Source organism: Mesocricetus auratus, unplaced genomic scaffold (assembly GCF_017639785.1).
Source record: "Mesocricetus auratus isolate SY011 unplaced genomic scaffold, BCM_Maur_2.0 Super-Scaffold_100027, whole genome shotgun sequence".
Lineage (NCBI taxonomy): Eukaryota > Metazoa > Chordata > Mammalia > Rodentia > Cricetidae > Mesocricetus > Mesocricetus auratus.
Window position 1 is genome coordinate 22,132,878 of NW_024429208.1, and position 27,015 is coordinate 22,159,892.

Below are 27,015 nucleotides of genomic sequence, written 5' to 3' on the forward strand. Positions count from 1 at the left end.
GCTGGAGAGATGGCTCAGTGGTTAAGAGCACTGGCTAGTCTTCCAGAGGACCTGAGTTCAATTCCCAGCAACCACATGGTGGCTTACAACCATCTGTAATGAGATCTGGTGCCCTCTGCTGGCATACAGAAGATTGTATAATAAATAAAATATTTTTAAAAAAAGAATGTAGCTAGAAATTTAAAGACATCAACCTAGGCCCTGGACAGACATGGTTTTGCACGACGCCTGTGAGGTGCCAGTAGGCCATTTAGTCCCAACCTGCCTACCGAAAGTATTTCCTATATGAGTTTGAAGGTTTGGGCCTTTCTGCCCGAGAATGGAACTCTCAGGTCATTCTGAGAATTAAGCCAGTTTCCTGAGTAGGTGTTGATCGAAGCTGACTCCAGAGTAGAGGCTCAAAGTAGAGGAACAGCCAGATATTCTGTGGTAGTCACGTGTCTCCGTTTTTCTTCAGGGTTCTGAGTCAGGGTGACATTTGCCTTCATGGAGTGAAGTGCCTAGGAGACTGCGTGGGTATCCTGTGCTCCACAACTCTAGTGTCTAGAACTCTCAGTGACTAAGAATAATACTTATCTATGTGGTCTCACAAATTCCCACGAACCTAAGCAGACAACCATGCTTTTACAAAGGGCAAGTTAAATCTCCCAAAGCCTCTGGTGGGCTGTGGAGGGCAGGGGCTCTCGGAGAGAGCTGCTTGAGTGCTTAGCTCTTGCCCTACCTTTTCCTTCTCAGGGACAGGAGGCCCTGTGGTTTAGCAGAAGAGACTGGGGATGTCACCAAGGAACACAAACAGGGAAACTGATTGAGTGGTGCTGGACTGATTTCGGAGAGCTTTAATTGTCACCAGGAGAGCAGCTTGGTCATGTTACTGTTTGGCTGTCACTTTCTTGTGGGCTTATGTTAATTCCCACGTGTACATTTCACTTTAATCATGATTGCATCCTTTCTAAACCGTAGCTGTTTTCATTCTCCCTGGCAGTCCTCTAATGTGCTTTGAGGCACCTGGCTGAGAGCCCTTTGTGAATTATTGTTCATTTCTATGTGCAGCAGCATGAGCTGTGGCCTGAGACATAGATAGTGACCTCAGTTCTGTCACTACAGATCTGGGGCCTTAAAGAAAGGTGGTTAGTAATTGTCTGGCTGCCATTGTTAGCCAGTGATTTAGTACTTTGCATATTATATCTGTGGGTGAGTTCATATCTACAGCATGATACTAGGTCTTGTAAAGATAACTTCCCATGAACTGAAGATACACAGTACTGTCAGCACAAATGGTCAGTCTCATGCCCTAAACCATCATAATACAGTCATTGTGCCTAGATCAGACAAATACATTTAGAGCAGCACTCAGAAGGCAGAGGCAGGTGGATCTCGAGTTGAGGCCAGCCTGGTCTGTGTACCGATTCTAGAGTGAGACTGTATTTCAAAAACAGAAGCAAACGTACATATTTGGTGCACACATGGATGGAGAGGCGAAGCTTGCTGAGAGACAAGCATATATGTATTATGCTAAGAGATTCCTCTCTGAAAGCTTTAGACTTTAGGAACCTGAGTTTTGTTTCTTTTTCTTTTTCCGTTTTTGCTTTTTGAGACAGGGTTTCTCCGTAGCTTTGGAACCTGTCCTGGAACTCGCTCTGTAGACTAGGCTGACCTTGAACTCTCAGAGATCTGCCTGTCTCTACCTCCCAAGTGCTGGGATTAAAGGTGTGCATACCACTACTGGCTAGAAACCTGAGTTTTTATAAACATGGGTTACCACTGCTCTCTAAATAACTGTCTATGTAGGATTCAGCATTGAAGACATTTATCGTTTTAATTCTTTGATAAAGATCAAATATTTTAAAACAATTTATATGTTATGTGTGTTTGTGTGAATGTATACTACTAGTGTGCATGCCTGTGGAAGCCAGAAGAGGACATCAGATCCCTAGGGACTGGAGTTGCAGGTATATGGTTCTGAGCCACTATGTGAGTGCTGGGGTCTAAACTCAGGCCATCTAGACGAATAGTAAGTGCTCTTAACCACTGAGCCATCTCCAGCCTGAAGACCAAATTTAAGAACTTCTTTCTAGCATATTTATCGTTAGTCCTCTAAGACCACTGTCTTAGAATCTGCCAATGAGTGAGTATCACCTCTTTGCTCTTTCCTGCCTGATCTGGTGGGAGAGTCTGGTACTTAGTGGGGCTTAGAAAGGGTTTATAATCCAGTGACTACTCTCATTTGAATTTTTCATCCATGTGTACCATGGATGTATCTTGTTCACAATCCACCCCTCCCTACCCCTTCGACTTCACCAGGACTCCCCTGCCACATCTCCCTCCCCACTTATTGTCCTCCTTTTATTGTTTTTTAATCCCCTGAATCTAGTTAGTGCTCACATGCATCTGGGTGTAGAACCATCTACTAGGGCGTGGAGAACCTACTTAGTGGTTACACTTCTGAAGAAACGTGACTCTCCCTCCCCCAGCAACCATCACCTGCTCCTTAGCTAGAGCTCCTGGCCTTGGGAGCCTCTCACGCTGCTTGCTGGAATTTTTAACTGGCTTGATCTTGTACAGGTCTTGTGCTAGTAGCTGCTGTGAGTTGATGTGCAACAGGCAGGTCGTGCCCCAGAGGACTGCATTACACAGTGCACCTCCCCCTCCTGCAACTCCTCGATTCTTTTTGTCCTCCCCCACAGGGTTTGCCAAGACTTTCAGGGAGGGAGGGAGGAGCCAACAGTGGTGTCTTAAACTGCCATCTTATGTACCTTTAGGTACTTGGCAGTGACACTGATGTCTTGGCAGGAAAATCCACAGTGCTTCTAAGCAGATTGTGATGAGGCGGGAATTGATTATTTTGGGATCAAACCCAGGACCTTGGCCATACTAAGAAAGTGCTCTACCTCAGAACTGTATGCCTAACACCCCTTTAATTCAATTTTTAAAATTCTGTAAGTAACCAGGTAGTGGTGGCACACACCTTTAATCCCAGCACTTGGGAGGCAGAGGCAGGCCAATCTCTCGAGCTTCAGGCCAAAGTGAGTTCCAGGACAGCCAGGGCTGTTACACAGAGAAACCCTGTCTAGAAAAACAACAAAATAATGTGTAATGTTCACAAAAGTATCTTTAAACTTTTAAAAACTAGTTTGCCTTTTAAATGAGTTGGCTTAATTCAGGGTGCTACAGAATTACAACAAAGATGGAACAGCTAGCTCTGGCAGGATTCCAGAGCTGGTTTAAGCCGGTTTACTTTAAATTTGCAACTAAGGTAGGAATAGCTGACCGTAAACTGGAGACAATGTTTTGTTTTGTTTGTTTTTAAAGGTTATTACAATGTACCACCAAACCAGGACAACACTTCATTCTCACTGGATGTGGCAGGAAACCTGGAGGTTTAAAAAGTAACAGTAGAGTCAGGCAGTGGTGCTGCACACCTTTAATCCCAGCACTGAGGAGGCAGGCAGGCAGATCTCTGAGTTCGAGACCAGCCTGGTCTACAAAGTGAGTTCTAGGACAGCTAAGTCTGTTACACAGAGAAACCCTGTCTGGAAAAATGAAAAACCAGACAAACAGGAACCAAAGAGGGTCACTTCAAGCACAAGGAACAGTCTTTTGACAGATTTCAATTCTTTGTGTGGCCAGTGGGCTCTTCTCTATGACTTTGACTTTTGTTGTTTTTAATTTTATTTTGGTTTTGTTTTTAAATGTTTACTTATGTGTATGGATATTCTGCTTGTATATATGTCTATGTATCATGTTCATGCCTGCTGCCCCTGGAAGCCAGAAGAGGGCGTTAGATTCCCTGGGACTAGAGTGACAGTTGTGAGCTGCATGTGGGTGCTGGGAATTGAACCCAGGTCCTCTGAAAGAGCACAGGGCTTTTCCACCCTGAGCTGTGTCTCCATCCCTGTGCACTTGGGTTTATGCAATGTCTAATCAGAAGTCTCATTTGCTTTTGCAGGCTGGTTGTCTTCTGCCCTATGAATAGCATTTCCTGGAATGGTTTGTCATGTCTTGCAGATATTCAATTATGATTTGAAAGGGGTTGTGGATTAACTTCGTCCTATGCATTCCTTCCCTTCTAGGTGAGTAACTGGTCTGGTATCATTCTCTAGGAAGCTGCTGAACATTGGCTTCATTTGTGATTACTCCCATGAAGACACAGTAGGCAGTCTTGGTGGTGGAGTTTGGAAGTTTCCGCATTGGTTTCCAGACGTGTGCTCTTACACATTCTTGTGCAGCTAGCAAAATGTCAATTGGTCAGATTAATTTGTGCTATGAACAGTTTAATTTTGGACTTACATTGCTTACATTGAAAGAAACATAGTGTAGACTTCACAGTGTGTTTTTTTTAATAGCAAGGACAATTTTATTTGTTTGGATTTATTTATTTATTATGTATACAGTTTCTGCCTGCAGGCCAGAAGAGTGCACCAGATCTCATTACAGATGGTTGTGAGCCATCATGTGGTTGTTGGGAATTGAACTCGGGACCTTTGGAAGAACAACCAGTGCTCTTAACTTCTGAGCCATCTCTCCAGCCCTATTATTTATTTTTTGAGACAGGGGTCTCTGTGTAGCCTAGCTAGTCTGGAACTATGTAGACCAATCTGTGCTCAACTGATAGATGTCCAACTGCCTCTGCCTATTGAGTGCTGGGACAAAAGTCATGCTGTACTATACTCAGCCAGTAGCAAAAATTTGACAACATTCCTGACTGCCGATAATTATATAAATAGAACTGGTACCTTTCTCATGGCTTATGGTTGTATTTTTCTGAATAGACGGAAAAGGCTATATAAATTTTATTTTTCTCAGGGACCTTGGGATGAAATGGAATGGGGATTTTGGGAGGGGTCCCCAGCCTTGAGAAGACTTCAGTCAGGTGATGATTCTGGTGTGCCTAGTGTAAGCTACACTCCTTTGCTGTGATTTGCCTCCCTTGTCAGAGTGACCACCAGGGTGGTTGTGAAGATATGGCCTTGGCCCTTCACCTCGAGGGAAGAGAGAGCCAGAGGGAGAACCAGGGTCTGTGCACTTGCCACTGCTGAGCCAGGGCTGTGATTCTAGACAAGTCCTCAGGATTCCCTGTGCTCTGGTGCCAGACTGCCTGTGTTTGAAGTTCTGCTCCACCAAATACCAGCCAGGCTCTGTGGCTCTCCTCCATCTGTAAAATGGAGAATGTGGTCATTGCTGTAGGAGTTAGTACTGTAGAGCACCTCCTAAACTCCACGTGTGTCCTAAGTAGGACTGTTTATTGGCCTGTCCAGACCTCCTGTCAGGCTCAGTACCTAAAGGGCAGCCAGAAGATGTTACTTTGAGCTTAGATGAGGCCATGTGGATTAAAGCAGACTTTAGTGGAAATGGACATGTGTACAGAGAACTTTACTTCCTGTGTTGAGGTACTGGGTCAAATGGATGATACGTCTTAACTATAACGGGTACAGCACTCACATATGTCCTTAAGCAAAATCCACAACTTGACACCCAGACATTTTAGACTAGCTACATAGAGCTTTAACATGGGGGAAACATACCAAGGGCTAGTCGATGAGAAAACAGCAAGCTGACCCAGCTATTTTATCTTGGTACTGTAAAATAAAGGGTCTGTCTAGATCACTCTGGATGCAGATGATCTTTAAACCTCTTGGGTTACTCAGCTAGCTGACACCAGGAAGGTAGATGCCGATGCGCTTAGGTGAGATGCTGTGCCATGTAACAGGGGCAGCCTAGTGTCCTTTGTCTCGGTCAGTTTCCATAGGCTGCCTGCCTGTCTACCTCATAGGCAACTGGAGACTGCAGAGGCCTCTGAAGGGTTGGTTTCCTTCTGCCCACTGCCCGTCCTAACCTGATATCCCAGCCTGGGGTGAATGATATCAGTTGTTGCCACAGGCACTTAAGAGGGAAGTTAAGGTAACAGTATCCTTCCTGGACAGGCAGCCTGCCCAGGATGTTGTCCAAGACTGTTTCTGAATTCCAGCAGTTATACATTTTGGGGAGTGAGTGGAAACTGAAGGTTAACCTTTTGTTTGCTTATGCGATAAGCAAAGGAGCTAAAAGTCATGGTTTGGGGGTAAACAGACAGAAAGGGTCGAGGTTTCTCCATCAGGGAGGGAGTTATGTCAGTCTGTGGAAAGTATGTAATCGTTTACTCAAGACTGCCCTGGGCCAGACTTCTGGTGGTTTCTGGAGAGGCAGCTGTAAGGTTCCTGCTTGAGCAGTGGTCAGCCATTTTTTTGATTGGTTAGATTTTGCAGTATAAAATCAGACAAAGCTAGGGCTATAAGCTAACCAGGGTGACCCAGCTTATTCAGAGGTCACCTGGACAGTGGGAGACAAGACCCTGGGGTGCCTGCAGCCATCTAGTCAGCTGTTAACTTTACAGCACATTCTCTTTGAGACAGGGTTTCTCTGTGGCTTTGGAGCCTGTCCTGGAACTCACTCTGTAGACCCGGCTGGCCTCAAACTCCCAGAAATCTGCCTGCCTCTGTCTTCCAAGTGCTGGGATTAAAGGTGTGGCCCACTACCACCTGGCCACAGCACATTCTCTTAGTGTTTGGGAGAGTAGAGTCAAGGATTTGTTTTTCAAGAAACCCCTTGCCCTACTGGGAAGGGTCTTTTGAAGTCCTGCCTTGTGTTTAGTTTGGGGGCTAGCTAAAACTCATCCCAATAGAGTCTTAGTTACCAGATAAGTATTGGGCAGAGGAAGAGGAGTTTGTGTGAGTCAGGAGTTAGGCTCTGGAATCGGTTCTGGGGCTGCTTCCCAGCGGAAGCATTTACAAGTGTGATTTCGAGTAAGTCACCTAGTTCAGGGCCACCTTTCTCATCTATAGGATGGACTAATGAAGCTTCCTGTGCCTGGCAGCTGGTCTTACTCAATTCACTAGCCAGCCAGTGGGAGGAGTGCAAAAGGTTTTTGTTCCTGCATGTCAGATCCTTCTGACATCATGTATGATGAGGGGGTGGACAGTGGACTCAGGTGTCTCCCTGGCAACACATCCTTCCCACCCATAACTTTAGTGTCTGCGGCAGCACTCCAGTGAGGCCTGCTGGCTTCCATTATCTCAACACCTCCCTGCCCAGCCCCAAGTTACTCCCTGTGGAATAAAGGCTGTCTGATTTACCACTGTCAAGTATTGACTGTTTTTCATTAACCAAGCTAAAGGCTTATCTGCTTCGGTAGAGGAACTGTCTCAGTGTTTCTGGAATCTGCAGGACCAGGACACACTCAGTCCCCATTAAGATGGTGCTTCAGAAGGACTGGGAGTCAGCAGTTCTGTTGGCTTGCTGAAGAAAAGAGAGGAACCCCGGGACTGGGATTTACCTACAGAATAGTCCCACTGCCTAAAGTTGAATTTGTTTTGCCCCCCAACTCCTCACAAGATTTCCCTTGACTGAGCAGGCTTGAAGCATTGGTGTGAATGTGTTGCTTGGCAACAAGATTTTGTGGTGTCTAGTTTCTCAAATAGTCAACCCATCAATTTTCAGCCTTCCCCTCAGCTGGCCCGCAGCTCCCACCAGAGCCTCCTGTTAGACAATCGTGTGTGGCAGAGGGAGGGACCAGAGACGGGTAAAGTTTAATCATTGAACCGAGCAGCTGGAAGTATTTAGTTCTAGCACCCAGCTCCCGGCCTGAACGAGAGGTTGCAGCACTCCACAGAGGAGGGCAGTGACTGTACGGAAATCTCTGCCTGTCTCAGGAACAACCAAACTCGGGAAACATGTTTGCAGTACACTTGATGGCATTTTACTTCACCAAGCTGAAGGAGGATCAGATCAAGAAGGTAAGGGCTGAGGTGTCCGGCCATCTACACTGACAGACTCAACTGACTCCCGCTCAATATCAAAAGGGATGAAGGCGCAGGGGGTAGGGTAATTCTAGTGGCTGGCTGCTTGCTTAGTTCGTGTGACATCCTGGGTTCAAGCCTCAGCATGGAAAGAAAAAAGTATTTAAGAGACCTTACTAGAAAAGATACTGGGAGACAATAGCATTGGAAGTCTCAGAGGGAAAGAGGTAGTGAGCCTCCTATATTTCTTACTGTCCCAAGTGTTGGCTTTCAGTCAAACCTCTTGACAAATAGGGGATGTGGAATTCTTTAGAAAGCTCAAAGAACTTTATGGTCAATTGAGGGACAAGGTCACAATGGAGGTGAGTCATTTGTAAGGAATCAGAACTTTTAAAAGTGCATCTAATTATTTGTTTGTTTGAAATCACATAAAATAAAGGCACCAAGAGGAATGTGGGTTTTATTTGATTATTTTGAGACAGGGTCTCATTATGTAGCCCACACTAGTCTCAGACTACTGCCTCAGCCTCCCAAGTACCTAGAATTACAAGGTCATGCCATTAGGCATGACTAGGATGTAACTTTTAATACATTTGTAATTTTTTTAGCATGTGCTATTGGCCAGTGGTGTCCTATTAATGGTGAGGACTTTTGGCTATTTTGCCCCAGGTTCTAGTCTGCAAAATCAAATTGGGCCATAGTTGACTGATGAGATCGGGACTCTCTCCTGGCGGCTAGAAGGAGCCCAGCCTGTCTCACTAGTCACACTCACTGGCTGCTGCCAGCTGCAAGGAGGAGGCCTGTGGCATCTCAACAGATAGAAACAGCAGTCCTCTTGGCAGTTGGACTCCGCCAAGGTCACCTGGGCATTAAAAGTTAAGCAAGGATCCAGCTGAGATTGGCAGATCCTTCCTGTAGCCTTCAAAATGCTTTTCGAAATGTAAAACAGGGAATGTGGTCCCTTGTAGCCTCCTGTGCTGGTGAGCACACTCCCTCTAATGTATTCCTGGGAGAGCCAGCTGCAAGCTGAAGGCAGGGTGAGACCCTCTGCTTTAACAGTTGTTTCATTCTGTCATTGTTGACTGGATTCGCAGAGCCCTCTGCTGACTGCTTGAGGAGTGTAAAGTCCTCTGCAGCCCTGCTTCAGAGCTCACTTTCTGTTTCTGCCTGCTTGGTAGAGATGCCACCCTTAAGGGGAATCTTTGAAACTTTGGAACCTTCAGTTTGCAAAGTCACTTCATATCCTTGACTCTTTATAGCACCTGTCCTCTTGTTCTGGCCTGAGACTACTCTGGAGCACATTATTAGTCCACCAACCCAAGCACAGGCTCCATTGATATATGCCAGATCCTTCTGGAAGAAGTGCCAGCGTTTAGTCAATTCCTGGGTTGAGTTGCTTCCCTCACCATGGAAAGTAAGAGAGTCAGGAATCCTTGGAAGTCACCCTAAGCAAGGAACCAGCAGGTCCCTTGGCTTGCGGGCCCACTGGTTTGTAGTTGGTCTGAGTCACAGCTTGGAGGACATTCCTCCACAGGTCAAAAACGACCTGTCACAAGGCAAAGTGCATCATCTGAGTGGTAATTCTCTCAGTGCTTCCTGCCCGACAGTTTGCACACTTCCTGCTTGGAATTGTCAAGGTCTTGGGACATGCTTGCCTGCAAAGATGACTCATCAGACCCTTGAACCATGTTTGGAAATCTCAGAAAGACATTAAGACCAAAAGAAGGCCACTGTCTGACATTCGTTTCCAGGTCAATATATTGACATATTTGACCTATTGATAATGCTGGGGTTGGACCTGGTCACTGACTCATACATGGTTCATTCATAAGAACAGGGCAGATTGGGCTCCAGTGTGTGTGTGTGTGTGTGTGTGTGTGTGTGTGTGTGTGTGTGTGTGTTTACAGTTTAGTAAGTCAACACTGCAAAAGTGTGGAGATGTTCACCTGACTCTCACCTCTAGGTTCCCTGAGCCCTCAGTCTCCCGCGTGTTCTGTGGCAGCTCTGCTCATGGCGTGTGCTTTGCAGTTGGGTTGGCGTGCCTTGTGCATCAGCTCTGATGGTCTCTGTACCCACTTCTCCATCATCTTCATGATCACCTTCCGTGTCTTCCTCACGGTTCACTAGGCAGATGTGCCCTACAGCATTTCACTTTTCCCTCTTGTTGGTTATTTGGAAGCTTTCAGAAACATTAACAATTATAATATTACTATATTAAAGCAAGAATATTCGGGTTCTCCCTTGAAATGGCTTTCTGGTTTAACCCAACATACAAACCAAGTTCCCTCAGTGGAAAAAATCACTACAATGAACAGTGGCATATATTTGTTATTATTTGGGGTAAATTTCTGAGAATAAAATTTCAGAAGAGAAACCAGTAGTTCAAAGTGTGGAACCTGTTTATGATTCAATTCGGGTATGAGACCTTTGGACTGAGTGGTCTTTCAGGCCCCTTCCTCCTGTAACTGAGTAGGCTTGACATCTGCTCTCTCTAAAGCTGGTCAGCTCTCCTTTTGGTTGGAAATCTCAGGAAGTGGCCTGGGCTCCTGCCACTCATGTTCTTGTGCCTAGTACATGTGTCTCATTTACACAGCCTCCAGATCACCTGTCTGGATTGAAGATAGTACTTTTTCTTTTGTGTCCCAACATGTGTCTCCCTCCCTCCTCGCTACTGTTTTAGGACGATACAAAGAATAAACAAGAACTCGCTAAGTTGACATTCTTTCTTGTGTGACTGACTCATGCTCACTGAAAGAGCAGCAGTGACTTGAGGTGCTAATGACAGTTTCGTCTTACCCATGTGCTCCCCCATGTCTTATATGAGATGGTAGCCTACCCATGTGCTCCCCCATGTCTTACATGAGATGGTAGCCTACCCATGTGCTCCCCCATGTCTTATATGAGATGGTAGCCTACCCATGTGCTCCCCCATGTCTTACATGAGATGGTAGCCTACCCATGTGCTCCCCCATGTCTTATATGAGATGGTAGCCTACCCATGTGCTCCCCAGTCTTACATGAGATGGTAGCCTACCCATGTGCTCCCCAGTCTTACATGAGATGGCAGTCTGTGGATGTCTGGAGAAGTTCTTTATGTTCAGGTGAAGCAGTAGACTTAGGGCTCCCTCTGGGGGTTTTGGCAGGACTAAGTTGAGTTCCTACATAGAGCATTCCATCCTTCCTCTGACCCAATTACTTGGGTCATGTCCTTTCTACCCAGTTTTCTCCATTCGTGCCAACCAATTAGTCATCAAAAGCCGAGCAGGAAGCCCTAATGAAGCATGACATGGTTACATCCCATCTCAAATATGCTGAAAGCTCCATTGTCCTTTTTTTGTTGGGGGCCTCTGATAGTTTTCTGGACTCTTTTTACCTCCACCCAGACCCCAGAGTCATGGGGCCATTTCACTATCCTGGGCCTCTTGATTGGGTCCTTCTGTCCTCTGAGACCCAGCTAAAGAGGACTAACACTTGTGCCCAGAATAGAGCACTTTTTGGTATGGTTAATCTGTGGGGCTTGTGGGTGTACCTATGGAGGGCAGTAGTCCAGTTCTGTTATGCTATCAGGGCTCTGATCTTTGCCTTCCTCATCTCTCAGCTAGGGATTGAAATTTGCCCTTATCTAGACATCTTAAAGTGTCATGGAGGGTTGATGGGGTGACACGCACAATGCTTTGAAGAAAGAAGCACATGTTCTTTGACTTGGATAGTGTTCTCCTTCTAGGAGTGTTCCTGGAGTCGGGCCTCCTTTGGGACCTGGATGGGAGGAGGAGATGGTACCCGGTAAATGCAGCAGGCTATTTCCTCCTGCCTATCCATAATCCATTCTCATGAGCCTGAGAATTCACACTGTCATCAGCAATTGACTAAGAGACTTCACTGCCATCCCTAATGTGAAATGTTACCATCAAGGCAATGGAATACACTGCAGTGATTTTTATAACATCCCGCATTGGGGCAGTGGCCCACTGCCTCAATCCTGACTACTTAAATGGCATCCTGTTCCCAATAACAAGTTGACATGACTTGTTTTTGTATTTTTGAGGCACATGTAACCCAAGCTGGCCTATATCGCCAACGATGGCTTTGGGCTCCTGATGCTCCCCCTCTACCTCCTATGTGCTAGAATTACAGACATGTACCACCATGCCAGTCTTTGATGTGACTTTAAAAATTAGACTTCCAATTAGTGAGCCTCGGTTTCAAAAAGCAAAGCAAAACTCTATCTGCATTAGGACAGTATCACTACCTCAGTTAAATAGAAATTTAGAGATTACAGTTGTCAGTCAAGCCTAGTTCTAAGCTTCATGTTAGCCAATAAGCAAAGAGACAGGTTCGGATGTATCGGCTGGATGCAAGAAAGCTTCCATGGTAAGCCAAGCATGGTGACACATACCTGCAATCCCACTCAGGAGGCAGAGTCAGGAGGATCGCTAGTTTGAGGCCAACCTGGGCAACTTAGCAAATTCTAGGCTACCCTTGTCTACATGGCTGTATAGTGAAACTGTCTCCAAGCAAACAAACAAAAAAGAAGTATGGCAACCTTAGATTTGAGGTATAACTAATCTTCCATTGGAGAGACAGTGGTACAAGGGATTAGATGCCCAAGTGGAATTGGGATTAGATGCCCAACCCCCCCCCCACTGTAACGGGGAAGCACTTCTTCCTCAGTTTGCCCTTCAGAGAAATCAGTCTGTCCCATCTCAGTCTCCCCTTCCTTCCTCCCACCTCCCTGCCTTGTCCTCAGCTGATGAGGTACAGGTAAGGAGCCACAGGAGTGCACATGACAAGCTGTCCCCAGAGTACGGAGTTCTCAGTAGTACTGGGAGTTCACAGCCTCAGCTGGGAGGGCAAGCACCCCCAGGAGCCAACCCTGGCCAACCCAGCATCTGTTCCAGGTGGACAGGTTCCTGTATCACATGCGGCTCTCAGATGAGACCCTCGTGGACATCATGACCCGGTTCCAGGCTGAGATGGAGAAAGGCCTGGGGAAGGACACCAACCCCACCGCGTCAGTAAAGATGCTGCCCACATTCGTCAGGGCCATTCCAGATGGCTCAGGTGAGTGGGGTTCAGGATCACCAGAACCCCTTCCCTCCCTTCCCATACCAGCATCTAAGTTGATGGATAACCTATTGCTTGCCCTTGTCTCTCTCCAACCTCCCCTCCTCTCTCTGCCTCAGCCCTGCTAACTGAACACTTTGGGGCCCTCAGGCAGAGGCTCTTGGATATCCTTCTGCCCTCTGTGACCTCGCTCATTCTAGGTGCCCCCTGCTGCAGAGTCCCTCAGAAACTCCTGTGAGTGCCACCTTAATTTTCCAGGGGCAGCTCCAAGACCAATCACTGCCTCTCTCTAGGAAGTGTCCCGACACTGAGATAGGGGCTTGTCAGAGCCCTTGTCACAGTTGTGGGTGACAGTCTCCAGAAGCCAGGGTTTCGTTACCACATTGTTCTGAGCACTTACCAAACACCCGTCCCTGACACACATGTTGAATGAATGGTATGTGGCCTTCTGTCCTCAGCCTCCAGAATCCAGGCCAGAAATAGTAAGTAGTGAAAGGAAGTGTGTGGTGAAATAATACGAAATAGCTATCCAAGAACCTGGACCTGGGCCCAGCTCTGTCACACCTTAGTGACTTCAATCAGTGCTTAGCCTTCTTTGTCCATCTGTGAGATGAGAGAGTTGGCCTATCCACATACTGGACTGGATATCAAACCCAGGGCCTTGGCCATGCTGGACAAGTCTTTATCACTGAGCCGAGTTGTCAGCTCCTCCATCTTGGGTCCCTGTGGCTGTTCTGTTCTTGGGGATGAGCCCGGGAACTCTGATGTAGTCTATACAGATCCAGATGATGATTCCAGTACTCTCCACTAAGACCTGGCTCCATGTTGGCCCGAGCATAAGCTCTGTCCACCTGTAGCAGCTCCTAAACATGTTCCTAGAGACTTTGTGGATTAACACAATAGATATTCAGCCATACTTCAGCAAGTCAGAAGTTTGAAAACTTCCACTGGGCTTAACACAAGTTGTCAAGCAGGGCTGCATTCCTCCTGGAGACTGGGGCGCAGTTAAGGCAAAACTGTTTCTTGCCTTTTCTAGTTTCTAGAAGCACCCACATTCCTTGCTCTATCTCCATCCTCAAAGCCAACAATGTGTCTTCAGATCTTTGCCCTTGCCTTGTCTTCTGTATATAAAGGTCCTCCTATTACGTCAGCCCACTGAGATAATCCAGGCCGGTCTCTCAACAGAAAGGTCAGTTGATGACAATTCTGATTCTGCCTGCATCCTGCAACCTTAATTCCCCTTTGCATGTGCTCTAGCATAGGCCTATGAGCCAGTGAATAGGCTGCGGACTGGGCGGGGAGCACTTTATTTTCCAACCACCACTGCCCAGTGCTCTCTGGAAGGACCCATGAGCTCCTACCCAGCTCTCCTGCTTTTTCTTGAGCACACAATGCCATTGTGGGACACTAGGGTCTCTCTGTCATTTGCTCCTCTGAGAACATCATGGGGTGACTGCTGTTGCTAGGTCTTCCTAGTTTCAGGGTGTCAGTGCTCAGAGTCTTAGAGCTATGGAAGGAACAAAGACTGAGGTTTGGGGCCTTCCATTGGATTAACAGGATTCTGGGGACAATGCTTGGGTCAAAGTAGCTTGGCTTGCTAGGTAAGAGGCCCAAGAGACAGCACTGGGTGGGGGAGGCATTGCATACTTTCTTATAGGTGGGTGTTTGTGGGCAGTGTACATGGTTCTTAACTTCCTAATGCTACAACCCTTCAATACAGTTCCTCATGTTGTGGTGACCCCTAACCATAAAATTATTTTCATTACTACTTCATAACTGTAATTTCGCTACTGTTACGTGAATCATAATGTAAATATCTGTGCTTTCTGATGGTCTTAGGTGACCCCTGTGAAAGGGTCATTTAACCCTCAAAGGGTTTCGACCCACAGGTTGAGAACCACTGACATGATTTGAAGAGTCATAACTCTACTTTGAAATCTGGGCTCTGCCTCTGACCTTAGAGGCGAGTGCTGCGGGAACTGTGGTCCTTGACAGGTTGTCCAGGGTCATCTGACCTGAGTCATGGGGTGTGTGTGGGTGGCACGGAGCACCAGGGCTAAGTCCTCCTAACCTGGACTGGGTGTGGCTCCAGAGGAAGGGAAAGTGGCCATGGGTAGGCTGTTAGCTGTGGGACTGCTTCAGAGAGTTAAGAGATGAGACTCAAATTCTTCAATCTGGGAGATGCACACCTTGTATCACGGTCCTCTGATGACCTCTCAATACATGATACAGAGCCATGCCATTCTGTGTCACTTAGGTCCTGGAACCTAGAGTCTCTAATGACCAGATGCCCTTGGTAAATGCTAGGACTGCTATTCTGTGGTCCACACCAGTAGGGCATAGTTAGAGCATTGCATTCATTTGTAGGTTGTCAGTGGAAGAGGCAAGGGACTGTCTGCTTCCCCTGAAGACTAAGTCTTAAGTTAGCTGAACTGAACGCCAACAAACAGACTCAGGAGAAAGCTTGTAGTTTCATCAATGTGTCCGCGTGTACAGGAACCATACAGAACACAGAACTCAAAAGAGGGCCAATGGGTTGTTACTTTACTACCTCTTTGGAGGGGAGAGGGGAGGGAGGGCTTGAGGCAGTGTCAGGGGTAGTAAATGCCTCCACTCTTTGTTGGGGTTCAGGGTGAAATGTTCATTCAGATCAGGTTGGTGGGCCCTGGGGCTGCAGGACCTAGGTTTCATACTTGCTAAGGCATAAGAGTCTCATGCACCAAGAAATTGCTAGACGTGGTTCCCAAGCCTTCCTCTGGGGAATATGGGTCTCCCGAAATCTATCTGTTAACCACTGGGTGCTCTTAGGGGACACTGTGTGGGAAATGGGAAAGGAACTGAGCGAGGCCCCAGCAGTGATGTTGGGAAGGGAACCCTATTTCTGAGGACCTCCCCATCTTGGGAGGCTACTTCCTTTTGTGCATGCTTGCGGTGTGTGCATGTGAGTACAGGTGTGCGTGTGAGTAGGGAGGTTGTAGGTGACATCAGGTGATATCCTCAATTGCTTCTCTACCTTCTCTGTCACTGAACCTAGTGCTCGCTGACTGGCTAGATTGGATGGCCACCAAACCTCAGAGATCCTCCAGCCTCTGCCTTCCCACTGATGGGATTATAGACATGCATGGCCTTTTACGTAGGTGCTGGGGATCAAATTCAGGTCCTCATGCTTGTGCAACAATTGCTTTACCAGAAAGGGCTGCTGAGCCCTTTCTGCAGCCCCACATAGGGAGGCTGCTTTCTTAACAATTGCTATGAAAGGCCCCTCTTTCCCCCCACCCCCTTCACCTCCTACCCCACCCTTCTACCCCCATTCTCCTGTTCAGCCTGGACAGGGCCTCCCTCCACCAGGGTCCAGGAAGTCATTCCCCTGGGGTTAGAGCCACACCACGTGGAAGGGATCATACCACATGGTTTCCTTGAAATGACATCTTGAGTCACTGGGGAGCAAGGTGTTTACACAGCGATAAGGGTATGATGCAGGGCAGAGGGAGGACACTAGTGAGTTCTCCGCTCGCCACCTCCCTCTCTGCAGTAGGACAACCTACCCGCCTCTGGCTGGAGGCCTTTTTTCCAAATTTGGCCTTCCCTTCCATAAATTCTCTCTGTGGCTCCCTGTCACCTTCTGTGACTCACTCCCACCGTACCCCCTCCCCCACTCCTCTGTGGCTGGGACACATGCTCCTCCTGCCTGGCTGCCCCTTCACATTTTACCTTGTCTTAGCACCATGGGGAACTGGCCGCCCCCTCTCACCTCTCCTGTGCTTGCTCAACAGAGCGGTTTTTTTTTTTTTCCTATCTAGCACTGTACTTCTGATAAGGTCCCCAGGGTGCTCACACCCTGTCATCTTGGCCTCCCAGGAACTGGCACTGATAGGGTGTTAGGTGCTCTGGGAATGTTTGCACGACTTCCACACCAGTACAACACAGCTCTTCCGGGGATGGATTTAATAAGTGTGTAGGATTTTGTACCTGGATTCCTTGGCCCAGTAACAGACCTTAAATGGTTCTCTGGGGCTCCCTTCAGTGCTAATCAAAGGAGATAATCTCTAGCTTTTTCCACTGAAACCAAAATCCAGCTGCCTGGGTCTATAAATGATTGACACCTGGGCTAGCTGGAGGCTTGTTTAGAAGTGCAGAGTTGCAGGCCCCCTCCAGTCATAGCTGCTTGCAAACTAGGTTCCCAGAGAGGTACATGAGTGACAGTTTGCACAGCACTTCCGGCCAGCTAAGCCTCAGCCTTTAACCCTTGGATTGCCAGACTAGAGAAACCTCTGGAGCAAAGTGCGGACATGTTGGTTATGCAAGGCCATGGGGATTGAGAAGGAGGCACACCGAATTTCATGGAAGCCCTAAAGCAGGCCCTTCTGTGCAGTCGGCTTGGGGGCCTGGGCCTGTGAACGTCCTCTCTGTCCTCCTGCTTGCTGTCTGCTGGAGATCTTCTGTGTTAGCTCTGGGGGCTCCCAAGGAGTGACAGACTGCCCAGCTGACCCTTGAGATACAGTAGCTGAGGTTGCCATTGTATGACTTCAAGCACTGCTATTTGGGGTTGTGGGCATGGAATTTCTCTTCAGTGTACACACCCGGCATATGAAACCACTCTTCAGGCATAGATAGGTCTTCATAAACACTTCATTGTTAGGAGGCGAACTTCCCACACACAACACCAAAGGCACTGACAAAGGTCCTGTGTAGATGTCATCAGGGTGGGGCGCCTCACCTAAAACTTGCATCATTCTGTATCTTCTTTTGAAGCATCCTTCTTGGGCCAGGCCGGGTGCTGTTGGAGAGACTGTGCCCCCCACCCCCAATTAAGTATCTTTGGTGTACCCTAAGGTCTATCATCTGGTCCCTGTTGCCCTCCCCTCCTGGAGTGTTCCCCTGAGGACTGAAGTTTGTATAGAGGCTAGCCTCTCTTTACTGCGCCCCTCTCTTCTTCACGCCTTCCTTTATCTGAGTTTCCTGTGCGATCGGTGCCATGGCTTTCTTCCCAGATACAGCATGCTGGAGTGGGCTCATTCCTCAGACGCCATCACAAAGAGGGTTCACACGTGCCTATTCCCACTGACCTTGCTCATTCTCTCCAGCATGGCCGAGTGAAGCAGGGTCAGGCTCACACCTCGGCTCTGCCCCCTACTGCACAGTGCAGACCGTGGGGTCGTGAGGTTGCTCAGCACTTGCTGTATGACCATCTTGTGTCACAGGAGAGATCTTTACTGAATGGTGACTGTTTGGGTTTCTCATAGAAAACGGGGAATTCCTTTCCCTGGATCTTGGAGGATCCAAGTTTCGGGTCTTGAAGGTACAGGTCTCTGAAGAGGGGAAGCAGAATGTCCAAATGGAGAGTCAGTTCTACCCAACGCCTAATGAAATCATCCGCGGGAATGGCACCCAGGTACCGGCAGGACGGACAGGCCTGGGTACTGGCCACCAGAGGCGGCGCCCTGAACGCTGTGCTTGCATCCTTTCCTGCAGCTCTTTGACTACGTAGCTGACTGCCTGGCAGATTTCATGAGAACCAGAGATCTGACGCATAAGAAGCTGCCCCTGGGCTTTACCTTCTCGTTTCCCTGCAGACAGACTAAGCTGGAGGAGGTAAGACTGGGGGGTTGGGGCATGTGAGCATATGCAAGGGAGCAGCGTGAAATTCTGGTCTGTGGGTCTTTCCTCTGCTTTTTGCCAGTGTGTGAGAGAGAGTTGGGTGACTCGGAGCTTTGATTCTGTGTTTAACCTACACAGCATACAGGGGCAGAATGCTTAGGTGGCTCTCAGGAGGCCTTGCTGGACCATGTAGTCAGCGGGTCTGCAGTGGGCCTTAAGTGCACATCACTAGAGTGCCCGGCTTCTTCAGAGTCACAGGGATCTGCCTGCCTCTGCCCCTAGCTCCTGTTGGTGAAGCCAGGAGGTTGCCTGAGCCTAGCAAGGCAGAAGTTACCGGCAGTGGCCACACGGTGGCAGTGCGGCACAGAAAGCAATCTTGGGGCTGCTCATGGATTGTGAGGTCTGACCGGAGACCCAGAGTTACTTCCTGTCTCTTTTTCTTTGTCCATAACTGAGGGGACAGGAAAAAGGGTGTCTAGAGTCTGTGAGCTTGGGCTTAGCTGCTCCCAGCTGTGTGGATGGACTTGGGAAATTCTGTCCAAGTTCTCTTCTGATCTGAAACAAACACACAAAAAAACCTCTGCAGTCAGGTGGTAATGGATCACACCTTTAGTCCCAGAACTCAGGAGGCAGAGGCAGGTGAATCTCTGTGAGTTCAAGGCCAGCCTGGTTTACTGAGTGAGTTCCAGGGCAGGCTCCAAAAAGCTACAGAGAAACCTTGTCTCAAAAAAACAAAACAAAACAAACAAACAAACAACAAAACAAAGGCCTGAAATTTCTGTGATTCCAGGTGAGAAATGCCATTTGTAAGTAATTGACCATTAAACTTGAGAACCGTGTTTCCAAGTTGAAATTAAGTTCTCCAGGGGGCCGAAGAGATGGCTCAGAGGTTAAGAGCACTGACTGCTCTTCCAGAGGACCTGCGTTCATTCCTGGCAACCACATAGTGGCTCACAACCATCTATAATGAAATCTGGTACCCTCCTTTGGCATGCAGGCATACATCCCGACAGAACACTGTATACATAATAAATAAATGAAATTAAGTTCCCCCGGGGAATTCTTACAAGGTAACACCATGTCAGTTCTGTTTGGGGACCCGCAAATTGTGCATTCAATACACATACTGCATGTGCCCTACTCCAGACATTTTGAGGGGATCACCTTCCTGTGCTGCTGGAGGTGGAGGCAGGGGTGGGGGAGTGGGTGGCAGTGCTTCTGTTATACAAACGAAAAACCCGAGGCTCCAGTGGTGTGTGAATCAGGCTCTGACTCCAGCAATTATGCTTCCTGTGACTGAGATAAGAGGAGTAAAGGAAGGTGTCTCAATTATAAAATATTCCCCCGAGGCAACATTAAAAGTTTCTCTGTGAGATATGCAATCAACCCAAGTGTCTCTCAGCTGGTGAGTAGATAAAGAAAGGGACCTGTATACAATGGAATACTATCCAGTCATCAAAGGGATGACTGTCTTCTCTGTCACTTGTGGGAATGTGGAGAGATATTAAATGCAGTGTAATAAGCTAGGCACAGAAGACAAATTACACACATCTCTCTTGTTTTTGAAATCTAGGTAAGTCTCACCATGAATACCATGACTGTTTGTGGTGGTTATGCAAATTGCTCTGACTGCATTGTGTACTGAAGGCCCCTTCTATACCCCATAAATCCATGCTATTATTATGAATCAATTAGAAACAAAATGAAATTCAAAAGAATCAGAGTGATGGGGCATAGAGAAGGGAACCCATGGGGACTTGGACACAGGCTGTCTGTCTGTCTGCTGCAGTCCAGCCTGAACACCTCCTTATATTAACCTGAACATCCTCACAGGGCTTCCTGCTTTCTTGGACCAAGAAGTTCAAGGCCCGGGGCGTTCAGGACACAGACGTGGTGGGTCGCCTTGCCAACGCCATGAAAAAGCACAAGGTGAGGGACTCACTTCCTCGTGGAGCCTCCCAGACCTTGACTCTTGGGCTTGGGCCCTTGTACTACACCGGCCTGGAAGAAGAACTGGGCGGGGTTGGAGCTGTCTTGTTGTAGTGAGGATGAGCACAGTTATACAGGCCTTCTGGAGAACCACAGAGGGACAGCCTTTTATTCCTGCATCCCCAGACACCACACCCCCTTCAGGAGGACTGGACTGTTGCTGTGTTTAAGCCCCACTTTCCCTCCTCTCTGGGCTGGGATATAGTGGTGGCAAAGCATATGCACAGGCCTTGGGGACAATTCCTGGTTCTACCAACCAACCAACCCACCAACTTACCAACCAACCAACCCACCAACTTACCAACCCACCAACTTACCAACCAACCCACCCACCCACCAACCAACCCACCAACTTACCAACCAACCCACCAACTTACCAACCAACCCACCAACTTACCAACCAACCAACCCACCAACTTACCAACCAACCCACCAACTTACCAACCAACCCACCCACCCACCAACCAACCCACCAACTTACCAACCAACCAACCCACCAACTTACCAACCCACCAACCCACCAACTTACCAACCAACCAACCCACCAACTTACCAACCAACCCACCAACTTACCAACCAACCCACCCACCCACCAACCAACCCACCAACTTACCAACCAACCCACCAACTTACCAACCAACCCACCAACTTACCAACCAACCCAACCAACCCACCAACTTACCAACCAACCCACCAACTTACCAACCAACCCACCCACCCACCAACCAACCCACCAACTTACCAACCAACCCACCAACTTACCAACCAACCCACCAACTTACCAACCAACCCACCCACCCACCAACCAACCAACCCACCAACCCACCAACGAACCAACCCACCTACCCACCCACCAACCAACCAACCCACCAACCCACCAACGAACCAACCCACCTACCCACCCACCAACCAACCAACCAACCATACAAATACCAAAGAACCCAAAAGATACTCTTGTTGGCCTAGCTCTCTATTCTGCTTCCTACTCCTACCTTTGGATGATATTTTACAATTATTTATACAGCATCAAAAGTAAGCTCTTAAAAGAAATCCCAAATGCAACACTTAAAACCTAAACTGCTTGTTTCCTGGTGAGAGAAGAACCATTTCTATTGTTATTGGCCGAGCTGGTGAATGAGCCCCTAGAACAGTGGCAGAATGTGCCACTCTGAATTATGATCTCCCAGTCCCAGAGGAACATTTTGATGTGTCACCTTCCAGTCCTTTCTTCTCACTTTAAAACAGTCCTCCAGACTTAAAGGAACTTTGGTATAATGGCTGGAGTTGACTGGACAGAATAGGAAACCCATATAGGAAAGATGGGTTTTGGTCAAGGCCATGCTTGCTGGCTGGCCAAGACTAGCATGCTTGCTTGCCTTCCTTCCTTCCTTCCTTCCTTCCTTCCTTCCTTCCTTCCTTCCTTCCTTCCTTCCTTCCTTGCTTAAGAGTTGTTTATTATGTACACAGTATTCAGTATTCTATTTGCATGTATGTTTGCAGGCCAGAAGAGGGCACCAGATCTCACTGTAGATGGTTGTGAGCTACCATGTGGTTGCTGGGAATTGAACCCAGGACCCCTGGAAGATCAGTCAGTGCTCTTACCCTCTGAGGCATCTCTCCAGCCCTGTGTTTTCTTTTAGAAATATCATTTCCCCGGGACAGATGTGTTTTCCACTGTGTCCCCCGGGGTAGATACCAGAGGCTGCCCCCACATTCCTCTTATTTATGCAAGTCCTTCTCCTCAATGCAGGAGCCTTGACCCAGAGCCTTGACAAAATCTGTTTCTCGCAGGCTGTCTAGTGATGCTCACTGTTTGGTGAGGGTGGGGGAGTAAAGCTTCCTACTGCTGATACCCTTGAGGCCTTGTGTTCACCAGGACCTTGACGTGGACATCCTGGCCTTGGTTAATGACACCGTGGGGACCATGATGACTTGTGCTTATGATGATCCCAGCTGTGAAGTCGGTGTTATCATTGGTAACTCAATGGACTTGGTGTTTTCGAGGTGGGAGAGGGGGCTAGTTGGGGCTGAGTTTGAGTAAAATCTAAATAAATATGGAGGGTGCTGCCACTTTTCAGGAGAAGCAACACAGGGAGGTAGGAAACCTTCTGTCTGTCCATCTCCCCTCCTTCCTTCTGTCCTCCCTCTGTCCATATGTCCATCTGTCCTTCTGTCCATCCATCCATCCATCCATTCATCCATCCTCCTTCTACCCATCATTCCTTCAGCCCTCCTTCCATCCTCCCTTTCTCCATTTATCTTCCCTCACTCCCTTCCATCCATCCTCCCTTCTTCTCTCCCTCTCTCCTTCCATTTCCATCCATCCATCCCATCCATCTTCATTCTCTATCCATCTTCCCTCCATCCATCCATTCTTCCTCCTCCATCTCTATCCCCTGCCCCTCCTTCCCACTCTGGTCTCTTCATGTGTGGTGTGCTGGGCCTGTGCTCAGGGCTGGCTCCTGTACTCTCTTTCTCTTCCAGGGCAGGTGGGGGGCAGTTTCTGATTTTCCAAAAGGGATTCCTTGGCTTGGCTTCCCTAAGGGAGGTCTGTCTACGTGAGCAGCTTGAAACCCTTCCAGGGACCTCCCCCCACCACTTCACATTGGGGCAGGCTTTGCCAGTCACAGGATTCCCTGCTGTTGTCCCCTCTGTCTGTCTTGGTGACTGTGTTTGGATTCACAGATTGAGTTTCAAGCCCGAGCTTTGTCCCACGTTTGTCTGTGAAAAGCTTTTCCACATACCATGTTATAGTCTGCATTTTTATGTGTCTCATTTCTTCATATTACCATTAAAAATACCCAGACCAGGGTATCGGCCAGGGAGAGAATCAGTAAACGAGTGGAGGAATGAAATGTCAAAGCAGCTTTACTGAGGCATAAAATCTCTCTTGCTTCAGGTATGTACTTTAATGGTTTTTCTCCATAAATTCTCAGAGCCTTGTAAGCTCAGGTCATTCTAGTTTTAAAACATTTTCCCTATCCAAAAGCATCCAAAAAAGGTGTACCCATTTGCAGCCATTCCCCAGTACTGGTGTGTGTGTTTCCTTGGAGTGGTTTTGTTCTCAGCAAAGGAATCTGGATTCCTTAGAAGGTATTTACTATCAAAGATCAGATGAACCTCTCCTGGGGACCATTGATGGAGTCAGGAGAGAATAGTGTGAGCAGACCTGAGAGATGTCCCCGCACCTGTCCTGAGGACCACTGATGGAGTCAGGAGAGAATAGTGTGAGCAGACCTGAGAGATGTCCCCGCACCTGTCCTGAGGACCACTGATGGAGTCAGGAGTGAGTAGTGTGAAGGGACCTGAGAGATGTCCCGGCACCTGTCCTGAGGACCATTGATGGAGTCAGGAGTGAGTAGTGTGAGCAGACTGAGAGATGTCCCGGCACCTGTCCTGAGGACCATTGATGGAGTCAGGAGTGAGTAGTGTGAGCAGACTGAGAGATGTCCCGGCACCTGTCCTGAGGACCATTGATGGAGTCAGGAGTGAGTAGTGTGAGCAGACTGAGAGATGGCTCAGCCCTAAGGGCATGGGGAGGCCCCGAGTTCCATTTCCAGGACCCACCCTGGGTGGCTCACACATCTGTAACTCCAGCCTCAGGGCATCTGACCCCCATTCTGGACTCCACAGCCACCTATACACATATGCACATACCCACCCCATAACTAAAGAAGTTTAAAGAACAGTTCTAGTGTCACATAGAGGGGAATGGGGTAACTTAGGGAAAGTGTAAGGAAGTACTCTGATGGCCAGGATTTGTAGTTTTTAATTTATGATGTTGACTTACCCTTTCTTCCCTGGTATGCTTTTTTATTTAAACACTGGTGCATATTCACAAGGAATGGTTTCACAATTGCCTCCACTCATAGCTGCATGCCATCATGACCTGAGGCGTGTGGGCCCCACCTGTGGGCCCCACTCCCCGTGAGCTCAGGCTTGCCGGAGTGGTTCCCACCTCCAGAGCCAGCGGGGCAGAGTAAAAGCACCTGCATGCATTGTTTAGTACTCAGGGAAGTTAAGTTCTCCTCAGCTTACCCAGCCTGGTGCCCTTTTCTCTTTGTGTGTTCTCTCTGACCCAATTTCCAGGAACAGGCACCAACGCGTGTTACATGGAAGACATGAGCAACATCGACCTTGTGGAAGGCGACGAGGGAAGGATGTGCATCAACACAGAGTGGGGGGCCTTCGGGGACGACGGGGCTTTGGAGGACATTCGCACAGAGTTTGACAGAGAGCTGGACCTTGGCTCGCTCAACCCTGGGAAGCAACTGTAAGTGCCCTCGTGTCCATCCAGGTATCAGCACTGGGAAGTCCCTGCCCACTCAGTCCCTCTCTGTATCGAGGAAGGTTTCTAACTGTGACTGGTCAGTTCCCACAACGAGTCTGTCCCCTAGGATATAACCGCAGTTCTCAGGCAGTCACCCTAGGCTATAACCACGGTTCTTTTTTTTTTTTTTTTTTTTTTGGTTTTTACGAGACAGGGTTTCTCTGTATTGTTTCAGAGGCTATCAGTCCAGCCCGGCCTCGAACTCACAGAGATCCGCCTGCCTCTACCTCCTGAGTGCTGGGAATAAAGGCGTGCGCCACCACCGCCCGGCCTATAACCACGGTTCTTATGTAGTTCACAGTTTTGGAGTATGCGTGTGCATGCAAGGCTCTGCTAATAAGGTTGAGAACCAAATGGCATGCTTCTACCTTTGTTGAGTCTGGAGGCAAATGGGTACAGAGGAAAGCCAGGCATAGAAACACAGGCCCTTGCCCTGGGATTCGTGTGTGTGCTTCCCGGGGGCTCCCCTGCCACCAGACATCCTCAAGAGCCCCATCTCACATCAGCCCATGGGTTCAGCCACGCCCTTTTTGAGTTTCAGCTGTAGAAAAGCCGCTCTGGCATCCCTGCAGCTCTTTGCTATGTGCTGGGCCTACTCAAGGCTTAGGGCACAGCTGGCTTTGCTGTCCTTTATACATGTAATATCTCACGCATCTTTGCAGCTTGTTGCTTTTGCTTTTTTGTCTGATCCTTGCACACACCAATTTCCCTGTAACTATGAGCTGTTGCAAGCTAAGGCTATAACATTCACTAGACTATCATTTTCATTTATCTCTGCTGCTTCATGTAAAAGAAATTCCACTCCCTTAAATCAAACCTTAATTTCACTTGCTTGCCTTCTGTTTCTTCAACGTTCTTAGGTGATCATTAAAAAATTTAGTTTGTTTTGTGTGTGTGTGTGTGTGTGTGTGTGTGTGTGTACATGTACTTGTGCAGGTATAAATGCAGGTGCCCACAGAAGCCAGAAGATGGCAATTTGTCCCCCTTCCCCAGAGCTGAAGTTACGGGAGGTTGTGAGCTGTCTGATGTGGGTCCTGGGAACTGAACTTGGGTCTTCTGGAAGAGCAGCAAATGCTCTTAACCACTGAGCCATCTCTCCAGTCCCAGTGGCCTGAAAGTTTTTATATTGCAATCTGTAAGGCTGGTTATGAAACAGATAGTCCTGGATTTTGTGTCTTACTATATTTGAAGACTGGAAATTATACAGGAAACAATTAGCAGTTGTCTGGTATCGAGACTCAGAGTAAAGAGGTGAGGGCTGTCTCCTGGGGTCTTCCATCTATGTTGTGGTGAACCTTCTCTGGGGCTCTCTAAGCTTGACGTCAGGCAGGTTTCTGTGACTAATGTCTGAGACAGTCAGCTTGAGAAGGTCTTCCTGGCTCCCAGTTTTGGAGGTTCTAGCCCATGACCAGCTGGTCCCGTTGCTTCTGGGCCTGTGGCCAGGCAACATGTTGTGGTGGAAGCATGCGGTTGAGGAAAGCATACATGGGGAGATTTACCTCATGGCTGGGAATGATGTGACACAGACTCGGGGGAGGGGAGAGGGCTGGGCTCTTCTCTCTCCTTCAAGGGCATGCTCCTAATGGTGAAGTCCACTTCATAAAGATCCCACCACCTTCCGACGGTGCCATATAAGAGGAGTACAAAGCCCTTGACAAATCGGCCCTCAGTGAACACTCCAGATTGAAATCTCAGCACCAGGTTCCCTGAGACAGAAGCTCAATACAGGAGTTGGAAGATCAGAGTCTCTGCTCTGGCTTGTCATTCCATGGCCTAATGAGCTTAGGAAATGGCTCCCCATGGCCAGGGCTACTTACTCCGCACTTGTTGGCATTAGGGAACTAATTCTGCTCAGCCTGAGGTGTTGGCATTAGGGAGCCAATGCTGCTCAGCCTGAAGTGTCACTTTTGCTGACCTGCTCATCCTTTTGCAGGTTTGAGAAGATGATCAGTGGCCTGTACATGGGGGAGCTGGTTAGGCTCATCTTACTAAAGATGGCCAAAGTCGGTCTCCTCTTTGGGGGTGCAAAATCCTCCGCCCTCCTTACAAAGGGCAAGATCGAAACACAGCACGTGGCTGCCATGGAGAAGTAAGATGTCGGGTGTCTGTCCCTCCTGCTTTGCCTCTGTGGAGGGCTGGGGTTGGTGGCCACAGTGCCATGTGCTCAGATGGCAGAGCAGCAGTAGGAGTCAGATCCTTCCTCCTTCACAGGGAGTTTCAGTCCTGGGCATAGCTTTAGACAAGCTAGAAATTTCTGCGTGG

The 27,015-nt window shown here is 48.2% G+C and overlaps 1 protein-coding gene across 1 annotated transcript in view; it reads left to right on the forward strand.

The window, feature by feature from the left end:
• The first annotated feature begins 4,480 nt into the window (after positions 1 to 4,480).
• Hkdc1 (hexokinase domain containing 1) overlaps positions 4,481 to 27,015 on the forward strand; it is a 42,494-nt gene continuing 19,959 nt past the window's right edge. Inside the window, exons 1-8 of the mRNA XM_040732315.1 lie at positions 4,481 to 7,769; positions 12,671 to 12,833; positions 18,080 to 18,228; positions 18,309 to 18,428; positions 20,268 to 20,363; positions 22,300 to 22,399; positions 24,513 to 24,696; positions 26,687 to 26,842. Coding sequence (XP_040588249.1) covers positions 7,707 to 7,769; positions 12,671 to 12,833; positions 18,080 to 18,228; positions 18,309 to 18,428; positions 20,268 to 20,363; positions 22,300 to 22,399; positions 24,513 to 24,696; positions 26,687 to 26,842 — 1,031 coding nt within the window. The 5' untranslated portion in view covers positions 4,481 to 7,706. The remainder of the gene's footprint in view (positions 7,770 to 12,670; positions 12,834 to 18,079; positions 18,229 to 18,308; positions 18,429 to 20,267; positions 20,364 to 22,299; positions 22,400 to 24,512; positions 24,697 to 26,686; positions 26,843 to 27,015) is intronic.